General features: G+C 42.3%; 1 protein-coding gene across 2 annotated transcripts; it reads right to left on the reverse strand.

The window, feature by feature from the left end:
• Positions 1-312: 312 nt before the first annotated feature.
• Positions 313-10269, reverse strand: CCNG2 (cyclin G2). 2 transcript variants are annotated; one of them, XM_060011690.1, is made up of 8 exons: positions 10024-10269; positions 8924-9061; positions 8136-8273; positions 6438-6688; positions 6167-6245; positions 5967-6065; positions 3237-3442; positions 313-1754 (listed from the first exon to the last, which is right to left on the reverse strand). In XM_060011690.1, exons 2-8 carry the CDS (start codon positions 9059-9061, stop codon positions 1631-1633), a joined length of 1035 nt encoding a protein of 344 aa, XP_059867673.1. In that variant the 5' UTR covers positions 10024-10269; the 3' UTR covers positions 313-1630. The 2 variants fall into 2 exon arrangements, with proteins under 2 accessions (XP_059867673.1, XP_059867674.1); XM_060011691.1 differs by lacking the exon at positions 10024-10269 and adding an exon at positions 9145-9283.
• Positions 10270-12016: the final 1747 nt, after the last annotated feature.

Below are 12016 nucleotides of genomic sequence, written 5' to 3' on the forward strand. Positions count from 1 at the left end.
ACTTGATACCTTTTGGCTTTCGCTATAAACTAATAGGCATTCAGGTTAATATGTCACTCTTTTAATATGAGTACACCCCAGAGAGAGGTCAACTCTCCAGTGACAGATTCACTTTCAGTATCTCGAAGGCTCAGGGCCAAACTGCAGTGAGGAAATACTACCTGGAGGACTTCTGGTAACCAGAGACAGGGCTTATCCTGGAGGCGCTCCAGCCTCACTTCAAGCCTCCCCTCTGAAATACAGCAAGCACCTTTTCTTTTTCACCAAAAAGGTAAAAATTAAAATGTGACTGTAAACAGGAGTACAATGCATTAATATTTTTATTTTGAGTTGTAATCTATTATTACTTCAAAAAGATTCACTTCAAAAAACATCCAATGGATGCTGACTTACCAATAAAAAAGTAAGTCATCGTTATATGATTTATAATACAGAATACACAATAAATTATATTTACATGCAATGACTAGACTATCACACACACGGTAAAAAAATACAGGATTTTTATGTACATTTTTAAAGATTTACATTTTCATATACAGTTTATAAAGTTTAAAAAAATTCTCTGTACAAAATCTCATGTGTACAGAGTTGATAAATCCCTATTCTTATGGCTGTACCACCACACAGATACGCTTAAAACTATAATACTACAAACACTCAGGTTTTTTTTTTTTTTTACACTTCATATTCAGTCTTGGCACCCATGTACAATACCATTATTTTTGAAACGTGAATTACAAAGGAAATACAATGTAATCATGCAGACTTTTTTAATAGAAGAAAATGAGACAAAATGTGCTATTAGGTCAACATTTATCAATTCCATAGTTACCTAGTTCTGTTCAACTTGCTGCACTGCTCTCATACAGGTACATGCACACCTAGATTATGGATTGTTTTCAAAACATTAAAATAATACTATAGTCTGACAACACTTAATCATTAGGAATGCAACTATCCAACAGCCCTAGTCTGTTGCTTATTTCTGTTTTGGCAGAAACCTCAAAGAAATGAAGATATTACATACCAAAATTCACAGAAATGTCAACATTATAATTCCTAAGTTTCTAGAGTCTGCATCAGATAGAACACTGATCATTTAAAAAAAACAAAAAAAAAAAGGTTTTTGACATTTAAGAGTATATTCTCTGCTCTGAGAATGGGGGGGGGAGAGAGAGATCTAAGATAAACCATTACAGGATTATCCACTGTCCCTGCTAAGGAAGCACTTGCACACTCCCAATCTGTTTCAGTAAAGACACCTGAAGGCTTTATAAAAAAGTTGACGCTACACTATTCAACTTTAAAAATCTTCTTGAAAAGTAATAAATTGAAGGTATCAGCACCTTCCCTCCTCCCCCACGTAGCTAAAGATCAAGGAGAAAAATAAAGTGCCAATGTCTGAAGTACTGTTAATTGTTTAAGAGGCACTAACCCATTTGATGGCTTAGGATTAAATATGAAAATAGGCCAGATCTGATCTGAATAATAAATAGAAGGTAGGTATTCCAGAGTCTATGCAATTCCTGCCTAGATGGGGGCTGCACCAGGAAACTACCTACTCCCCCATTTATTGCTTTGAAACCTGTACACACACTTTCATTTTGGACCCAGAACAATGAGATTTCTAAGACGGAAAGCACAGTGTCTGTGCCACTTTGAAGCTGAAGAAGAAAGTGCACTCCTGACCACTGTGAGGGGAGCTGCTGAGGCTCTCTTCTCCACAACTCATATCTTCACAAGAGTCCTCGCTAAAAGGAAAAACAGAGAGAAGAGGATCCCATCATTTAAAACACGTCTAAATGTCATACAGGCAAAATTAAACTGCTGAACAAGCAGCTCTAGTCTCAGGATTTTTACATTCAAAATTTAAGCTCTACAGTGACAAAATTTAACTTAGAAGGACTTCCTAAAGTGAAGTGTATTGTAAGCTCCTTAGAAAATACAGATTTGCTTAAGAGGTTTAAACAAATTACCACTTGCCAAACTATTATTCTTGTACCAAGTAATAACTCTGTCAGCAATAACTATAGAATTCTAAGTACTTTAAATCCAGTAAATGCAAACTAATGACAAAGATCTCCTATCACATGGTTTTGATGTCTTTCTTGCATCAATAATTGCATCACTGAACTTCTCAAATATCAAACTAAGAAACCAACGAGCTAGGAAAATGGAACTTATGGTCTCTTCTCCCTACAGCATAAAACGGTGAAATTCAATAAAATTAAATAATTCACTTTACTAACAAAAATAAACTCTGAATAAGACAACGGCATTTGACAAAACTAAAAATCTCTACAGAACTCTGCCGCATCAGTGGTGGTAGTTCCCTTTACTTTCAAGTCATTTAACCCGCAGCCTCTTTCCATAGGACCATTTTAGAAATTCATACTAATGTTAAAAAACCCAGAATGCTGTTTTCTTAACTAAACTGTATTTCAAAAAGCAAAAAGATGGGAAACAACCAGTTTTTTTAAACAGGAGCAATGAAATAAGTCAGAGAACAACAAATACTGTATGATCTCACTTATATGTGGAATCTGAAAACACAAAACAGAACTCACAGATGCAGAGAACAGATGGCTGGTTGCCGGAGTTGGGGGGAGGGGGTGGTAGATGAAGGTGGTCAAAAGGTACAAACTTCCAGTTATAAGTCCCGGGGAGGTAATGACGTATGGGATGCTGGTTTTTGTTGTTGTTGTTTTGTTTTTTAAATTTGTATTTTATTTATTTATTTTTGGCTGTGTTGGATCTTCATTGCTGCACATGGGCTTTCTCTAGTTGCAGCGAGCAGGGGCTACTCTTCGTTTAGGTGTGCAGGCTTCTCATGGCGGTGGCTTCTCTTGTTGCAGAGCACAGGCTCTAGGAGCATGGGCTTCGGTAGTTGTGGCTCGCGGGCTCTAGAGTGCAGGCTCAGTAGTTGTGATGCATGGGCTTAGTTGCTCCGCGGCATGTGGGATCTTCCCGGACCAGGGCTCGAACCCGCGTCCCCTGCATTGGCAGGCGGATTCTTAACCACTGCACCACCAGGGAAGCCCCTGTTGTTGTTTTTTAATAAAGAAAAAAAGTGGGGGGGGGCACACTTCCGAACTATTGCCTATTTTAATAAAACTATTTCTGGTTAATTTTCTTACCCAAAGAAATGATGCTATCAGAGCTAGGGGCTCTAATACACAAAAATCAGTAACATTTAGTCTGCGGAAGTGTCATTAGTCAAGGAACCTGCTTACCTTTCACTTTCATCAAAACACCCCACCTCCGGTATTGTGGGCAACTCAGGAACACTATAGTAGCTATTGTGGAGGTTCTGGGCTGTGCGCCTTGAAACAATCCAAACCAACTTCTTAAGGTCTGGTTTGCAACATTCAGGAGAAGAATATTCAGCTAGGCATTTAGAAACTAACTCCCTCCAGTAAACAAACTCGGAGTCATTAACCTGAAAAAAATATTTAAATGAAGAGGTTATGACGGCGGTTCCCAAACCTTGCCACACCTTGGAATCACCCTGCGATCCTTAAAAAACACCTGGCTCCCACCCTCAGATACTCTTATTTAATTGATATGAGGTGTCATCTGGGCATCAAGGGTTTTTAAAGCTCCCCAGGTGATTCTAATGTGCAGTAAAAATTTGGTAACCACTGCTTTAGGGGAGGAGCACCACAGGTATAAATCGTTTACATAGGATTCAATACAGAGAATACTCTGCCTGTCTTAAGAAAGCACACTAACCTAAAAACACTAGGTCTGTTAATAAATCAATTATCAAGTATATACTTTGACAGTCGCAATGCAAAGGAATTTAACATAACTTATGTTTCTGTAACATAGCATGACTTGGATTGCTAAAATACGCATTTACATTAAGACACCAGATATATGCAAATGGAGAAGTTGGCAGTGTGAGAGAAGAGGAATTCCCCCAGAAGGGCACAGTTCCTCCACCACTGGGGAGTGCCCTAATTTATTTCATGGAATCAATTTTCACCGAAGATGTTTCCAAATGACATTATTATAAAAGGTTTAGATTCAAACTAGTAAATTCGTGATTAAAACAAAAGCTGGAAATTACGTATTAAAACAAAATGCTTCACGTTGCATGTACTTGACCACAAAACAGATGATGATTTTATATCATCTTGGCCTCCATTTCCACCTAATCCAGTCACATCTTAATCCCCTGGTAGCCTGGCTTCTACCACTCTCTTATTCTCCTGACATCACCTCCTACATCTCCTACGTGGGGAAACTGCCAACACTGAAAACCCAGAGTTTTAATCAACCGCTAAGCAAAGGACTCCCCAAAATTTCTTACGGTTTCAACTATTATTTCCTCATGGGAAATTGCTAATCTCAATCTCCAACTATAATTTATCTGGAGTTTTTAGTCCAGACTGCCAAGTATCTGCTAGACATCTACCTATCTGAAAGGTATACAAGTACCTAAAATCATACTTCTTTGATCACAGTTAACTTCTCTCCAATTTCCCTCAATGGTACCAATATTCTCTCCACCATTAGGTCCAAATCTTGGTCATTCGTGACTCTTTGCCTCATTTCCATGCTTGGCCTCTAAAAACCACTGAGTTGGGTGTACTACTTCCTGCTTGTGACTATCACCTAGATATCCTATCTACAAACCTACCCTAAAATGATTCCCAAACCCTTCTAGTCCACCAGCTTCCTAGCCGTAAGCCTTTGCTGCCCAAACTTCCACTGTCTAAGATTGTTTTGGTAGAACCAGGTTCCAAGTCATTGTGCCTCTCACGGTCTACCCTACTTCTCTGCTAACCAAATCCCGAACTATTGCCTATGTTCAGACACAGACCCTACAGGACTGCGACACAGAACAGTAAATGACAGAACACCCTGCTTCGTGTTCAGTTCCATACTTCTCCAACTAGACTATCAGTGTAAGAAAAAGGACTGTGCTTATGTTTGGTTTACACCTCTTTATGATTGAAAAAACTTATCAGGCTAGCCTGACAAAGGAGTTTAAAAGAAAAACATAGCCAGGGCTTCCCTGGTGGTGCAGTGGTTGACAGTCCGCCTGCTGATACAGGGGACACGGGTTCGTGCCCCGGTCCAGGAAGATCCCACATGCCGTGGAGCGGCTAGGCCCATGAGCCATGGCCACTGAGCCTGTGAATCCGGAGCCTGTGCTCTGCAACAGGAGAGGCCACAACAGTGAGAGGCCCGTGTACCGCAAAAAAAAACAAAAACAAAAAACAACATAGCTGATGTTATCTTGGTAATGCTACTAAAGGGACGATGACTCAGTCCTACAGATGTAATGGGACGCCATTCGTGCATTTACTAACTCTACTTCTTAATATGCGTTTTATTTTTTAATAAATTTATTTTTTATTTTTGGCTGTGTTGGGTCTTCGTTGCTACACACAGGCTTTCTTTAGCTGTGGCGAGCGGGGGCTACTCTTCGTTGCAGAGCACGGGCTTCTCATTGTGGTGGCTTCTCTTGTTGCGGAGCACGGGCTCAGCAGTTGCGGCTCGTGGGCTCTAGAGCATAGGCTCAGCAGTGTGGAGCATGGGCTTAGTTGCTCTGCGGCATGTGGGATGCTCCTGGACTAGGGCTCAAACCCATGTCCCCTGCATTGGCAGGTGGATTCCTAACCACTGTGCCACCAGGGAAGCCCTTAATACGCATTTTAGAACAACGTGCATGGGGCAATGTAGACCGCTGTATTACCAACTGGCAAGAAGACTACAGAAGGGATGTCTAAACGCAGAAAGAAGCTAGCCTAAGTGACCGGGTTCCCTTCCAGCTTAATACTGTCTGGGTTGAAGCTGCATTTGTAGAACATCAACACTTAAGATACAAGAATAAATGAGTAACAGTTAAGAGCTCCATAAAGTGTTACTTAATGATTAAGTCACTACAGAAAAGATAAAATAAGACACTAGGAAAAAACTTGCTTTAAAGAATAAGTTCTGAAGATATTTACCTTGGAATGTTTTTTAACAAGCAGGAGAATTTCCAATAATTCAATGGATTTCAAAGTTTCTACTTCCAAATTGAGAAGGCACAAAGCTAATACAGATGGCTACAAGAAAAAAAAGAAAAATAATTTTTTAAATTCAAAATGGAAACTGCGGGGGGAAAAACAGAAACTGTGAGATATATATAAGAAAGAAATTGACTTACTTTTGCTTTTGAAAAGGTAAGTCGGCAGCAGCAAGCTTTCAGCTGAGCTTCCAGTTTATCAAGGCTCAGTATTTCTTTCCTATACAATGAAAAGAAAGAACAAAATATTTATTTATTAAACTTCTAAAGATTTAAACAATTCTAAGGATTTATTAAAAGTCCAGGCTGAAAGTTTGGAGCAGGTAAAAACAAATTTCACTAGAGTTCTAATTCTTTACTGTTACTTATAGCAATGCTCAAGTAGAAAATCTTAATTTTTAATCCCACCTACCTTTCTGAAGTATGACAAAGTACTATAGTATGGTATAAGTGCAAAAAGTTTAAGGCAGTAGTAGCTTCCAATTCATAGTGCAATTTTTCTGAAATGATTTTTTCCATCCGTTTTATGTCAGAAGCAGTACATTTACATTGGCTAATCCGGATTACATCAAGAGTAGACGGAATATTGCATTCTTCTTCAACTATTCTAGCAGCCAGCAAAAAACAACAGACTCCAATGCAAGACAAATGTTTAGGTTTCACCTGAAAAACAAAGAACAAAACATTTCTTCCAACAATTGTCACTTTAACTTAGCAAAGCACACACTTAAAAGAATATTGTAATGAGCCCCTATTCTTAAGACAGAACACAATCAAGCTGCTTCCCCGTACTTACCCTTACACACAGTTATACTTAATCGTTTTTACATTTTAAGCTCTCTTAACCTCCCTTTAAAAAACAAAAAAGACATTTTCAGCATTTAAATTACTTAATTTAAATGCAGGTAAAAATTTTTAATGCAAGTTCAAAAGCTAGGTTTCTCACAGTTAGACATTATATTTCAAACTTATGAAATTCATAATAGTACAACCTCCCCCAAAATAAATTAAGCCTTCCAATACCAAGAAAATATACTTCTTTGGATATAAAAATAATACATTCATCTTTGTATCTTCTTATCTATTTAAGAATCATCCCATACTTCACTGCAAATTTCCCCAAGAGAGATATTGCATCAGATGTGCAGAGTAGAGCATATGTACAAGCTGCCACGGACAGATGGCTTCCCTTTTCAGTGCCCTGAAAACTGACCCAGCAGCTGACAGCAATCCTACTGGCAGAAGTATCACCACATTTAACAGTTACTGGTAATTGTTTTTTTTTAATTTATTTTTTATTGAAGTATAGCTGAATTACAATGTTAATTACTGCTGTACAGCAAAGTGATTCAGTTATACCTATATATACACATTCTTTTTCATATTCTTTTCCATTATGGTTTACCACAGGATATTGAATATAGTTCCCTGTGCCATACAGTAGGACCTTGTTGTTTATCCATTCTCTATATACTAGTTTGCATCTGCCAATCCCAAACTCCCACTCCTACCCTCTCCCACTCCCCTCCCCCTGGCAACCACCAGTCTACTCTCTATGTCCCTGATTCTGTTTCTGTTTCACTGATAGGTTCATTTGTGTCATATTTTGGATTCCACATAAAAGTGATATCATATGACTTGCTGGTAATTGTTAATGAGACTGTGGCTCCCTGCTTGGAAAAGATTTCTCATAGTGAAGGCAATAGGTCCCCTTTAACATACTGCTATACTTCCATTTGCCATGTTTCAAGTGTTTAAAAACACCTAGGCTCAACAGAAACACAACAGAAGATGAAAATATGAAAACCTTATTTTGAGAGCTATGTATATAGAAACACCTAAAAAAACAGTAGTCTTCATTTTTTCACATCCTTAAAGAGAAGGTATGTAAGAGGTACAGGAAAACCTAACTTAAGATACAATAATACGCTTACTTTTGTAGTCTCTTAATCCGGACTAAAGATCACAATTCCAAATATTAAAAATGTTTATGTATAGTGACATAATTACATTCATTTGCCAAATATTTACTGAAACCTTGTATTCTAGGCATCGTGCTAGGCACTGGGTATAAAAAAATGAAGTTTTATTTATAAAAACGATGAAATACCTTCATAAGAGCCAAGAATCTGTCCAAAATATTGACAGCCAGGACAAAAGTTTCAGTGCAAGATCCAAAAAAGTTGGTTAAACTCCTTAAATCTTCTACTTTGGCATTTCTCAATCTTGGACACAAAGTGTTATCATTCTGCAACAAAAACCAAGAGCCAAAGTTTATGACTGTCTTAGAACTACAATGGACAATACACACAGGTTCAAATAAGGTAATTTTTTCCCCTGCATCTTCAAGAATACAAAGCACTACAATTTTTCAGATACAAAATGTGTATACAACACTGCTTTTTAAAAATATACATCATAAAAGACATTCAGCAATTCAATATAAAGCAAACTGTTGCCACACTTCCAGAGGATAAGAGCAAACATAATTCAATTCCCTTGTAATGGACATCTAGAAGATTCCTTGCTTGTTTTCTTTAAAAAAAAAAAAAATCACTTAAGAGCCTGCTATACAGAAGTATTGCATAGGCAGAGGGTATTTCCACAAATGACCTGCTCAATTCCCAGGGAGTCTCCCACCCTGAAGCTGCAGGCTGGGGGGGTGCCACATTTGAAGCCACACTTCCCTAGATTTAGTATCACTCTCATTCTTGCTAAGAAACAAAAGCATGACCCTGTATTAAGATTTATCTTAGTACTCTAGGACGACCACTTGTGGTCTTAAGAAACTTTGCAGCCTTTAGTCTAGATTCAACTAAAAAAAAAAAAAAAAAAAATTAAAGTTATCTGCCCAAGCCCTGTCAGCGACTAGAGCAAGTTATCTTTCCTGGGACTTACCTCCGGGGTAGCCTCGATCAAGCTCAGCCCTTTTTCTCGAGGTTGGAATCTCTGTTCCTGTTCTAGGTAGAGGTTCAACAATCCGAAGAGCTGGACCCCTTCACGACCGGCCAAGTACTCTGCCCCCAAATCCTTCATCTGTAGCAAAGACACCACACACAGTTAGAATGTATCCTGGAGGGCGGGGGGAGGGGGAAGCACAAAAGAGCTGGGGCCAATACCTCCAGCGAGGGGCGCCCCAGCACACCCCAGAGAAAAGCGGGTGAGGGCACCAGTCACGTCCAGCCGAACCCCGGAGCAATCCTCCCCCACCGCCAGGGAGGTGTGGCAGGGGGAGGGGCCGTGGTCACGTCCGCCGGCTAGCGCTGGGTCAGACCGGCCAGCCCCGGTCTCCCAGCTGCTTCACAAACAGGAAACTGTCCTCTGGCGGCCGTGTCCGGACGGTCCGCCCCACCTGAAGTCGCGGGCGGAGGGGTTTCTGCCCAGTGGAACGCACTGGGGGCTCCGAGGGCTGCGGGTCCGGGAGGTAGGGGCTTTGCACAACGTGGGGGGAGGGAAAGTCTCGCGACTGAACAAAGAACCGGAGGGAGGAGACTCCCGAGCCCCGCCCCTCCCGCGGAGCCCATTTCCAGAAGCCCCTCTCGCTGGAGTCCGGCCCCAAAGCCTTCCCCATCCGCTTCGGCAGCGCCTCCTCGGAACAAAACCCGAGGGGCAGAGACCTAGGTCCCAGAGAGCGCTGGGGTGGCGCGGCCCACCCGGTCGGCAGCCCGCCCCGTGCCCAGACAATACCCTTCCATCCACCGATGCCCTGATTCCGCAACTCTGCGGAGACCCGGAGCTGTCAATCCAAGAAGAACCACCCCAGCGAGCCACCGTGACAAAATGAGGGAGGGGGGGACACCAAAGAACTGTCTTCAGCCTCCTCGACCCTCCATCCATCCATCCCATCAGCATCTCTCCGCCTTTGGGCGCCCACTGCCCCAGGGCTGAGGGCAGAACCGGAATCGCTCCCCAAGCTGAGGGGTGGGCACTCTGACATCCCTCTTCGCAGTCCCGACCATGAACAAAGAAGCTCCGCGATCCCGGGTGGGCCCACTCACCGTGCTGGAGCCGCGCCTCCACCGGCCCGCGGCGTCACGGTCGGATGGGACTGGGTGCGGCGGGGACGTCCGGACCTGCCTCCGAGGTCAGGGACCCGCCGCCTCAGTGGTGCCCCCGACCGGCATCCGACCCTTCACCCCTGCCACCGCCGCCTCGGCCTCACAGCCCCGGCTTCATCCCACTCCCCGCGCGCCCACCCTCCGGCTGGGGCGCTGCGCCGGTCCCTCAAGCCCTGCCCCACTATGGGTTCCACCGCCGCTGACGCTGCCACCACCGCGGAGGCCCCAATAAAACCCCTTGTTTTTGTTTTGAGTTTCCGACGCCCCCAAGGGGGCGGGGCACGTGACTCCCCGCGGAGGGATCCGCAGCCTCCTCAACAGACTTTGAAAAAGAGTCCCTCCCCTAAGTGTACGTCTCCAGCCAGCTTTGTAGCCTCGTCAACTCGCCTTTGCTTTACTGAGCCACTCCTCCCTCCCAAGGAGGAGGATGGAATTTGGACACGGCCTTATTCCTCGATTGATCCTACGGAGGAAGGAAAGGGAGTGATAGGCGTGAGGGGCGGAAGGAGATAGTTTCTGGTCGCATTGCACCTTTTAAAGGTCCCCGATTTGTTTTGTTTTCTCTGTTTTGAAAAGTCCGCCCAAAGTAGCGGGCTCCCCGATTGGATATCGGTGGGGGGCGAGTAGGACGCTGAAGCTCTGATTCAGTCTCGAATCCGGATTGGCTAACTGATTATCCTTTGAGCCCTCTGATTGGTTTTCACTGTATCCTGCGCTTCTATCTGCCTCAGGGCCTTAGCAACTCTGGTGTCTGGATTGCGCATGCCTGGGTGGACCACTTCGGAGAAATTCACTAACCTGCCCAGGGGTCTGTACCTTCCCACCGCTATCACCAACACTGCCCCCCCGACCCCCCCCCCGACCCCGGCCCGGTCCCAAGGGAATACCACGCATAGTTCTCACCTCCGAAGAGCTAGAATAGCTAGATAACCTTTGTGACAACTTCCACCACGGGAGGGTTTTCTACGTTCCTTCTTTATTTTGTTCTGCAGGTCAATTTTGCGATAACCAGTCAAGTTATTGTAAAATTTCGGGGTGCTTACTGAAATATTTACGAGTAAAATGCTATCATCTTTGTATTTGCTTTAAAGGTTACCGACCAAAAGGAAAAAAAATAATGCAGAGGAACTGTGAAACAAGATTGGCAAAAAGAGTTGTTGAAACTGGGTGATGGACACGGGAGGGTTTGTTATACTATTATTTCTACTTCTGTGTACCTTGAAATTTTTCCGTAATAAAAATAAATATTCAATAAAGGAACTTTTAAAAACAAAAAATTACCTGTGCACATTGACAATGGCAAGCAAACATCTAATAATTGCCTACCTCCTGAGGTTGTACTTGTACTGTTGTTTTAATGAAGACTCAGAGAGGCTTCTTGGTCCTTGGTCACCCATAAATTATCATTTATTGTCCATTACAGAGTTGTTATTAAGAGGCGTCACCTCTCCTGAGGCGGGGCAAAAAGCAAAGCAAAGAGTGCCTTAGGCCAGAGAAAATTTCACATGGAATATCTTTTGGGGGATGTAAGAGGCTCTCCTCCAACGTTTATAGTTATATATATATATATATTTTTTTTTCTTTACTTTCTTTTGCTTCAGTTCCTCGCTGGCCATCTGCTAAATATGCAAATCGGTAAATAGCACTTTCTCGAGTTCTACTCTAAATAATTAGCCCTAAGGAACTGATTTCTCTTTTCCGCCCTTCTGTATGTTTTCTGTGCATGTTTGGTTACTTGTAAAATTGTTTGGTTACTTGTAAAATATGCACATAACATAGCTTTCACAACAGCTTTTTCTTTTTTCCAGAGCAGCTAAGGAATTTTAGAAATAGATCCCTTTGCATATTAGCTGGGACTAGACATAGATGCCTGGAGCACAGAGCAACTGGGGGGAGGGCAGCTCAAAGAGCTAATCCTCCTATTTCAGAGAGG

Source organism: Delphinus delphis, chromosome 5, assembly GCF_949987515.2.
Source record: "Delphinus delphis chromosome 5, mDelDel1.2, whole genome shotgun sequence".
Lineage (NCBI taxonomy): Eukaryota > Metazoa > Chordata > Mammalia > Artiodactyla > Delphinidae > Delphinus > Delphinus delphis.

Bases quoted from the DNA above. Each gene is read 5' to 3' on its own strand.
- CCNG2 (XM_060011690.1), bottom strand. From the start codon at position 9,061: ATGAAGGATTTGGGGGCAGAGTACTTGGCCGGTCGTGAAGGGGTCCAG. The intron at 3,443-5,966 runs GTAAATATCTTC...TATTTTTTTCAG, and splicing joins TTGTTAAAAAACATTCCAAG to GTTAATGACTCCGAGTTTGT. The intron at 1,755-3,236 runs GTAAGCAGGTTC...TTTTCCTTTTAG, and splicing joins TGTTTTGATGAAAGTGAAAG to CGAGGACTCTTGTGAAGATA.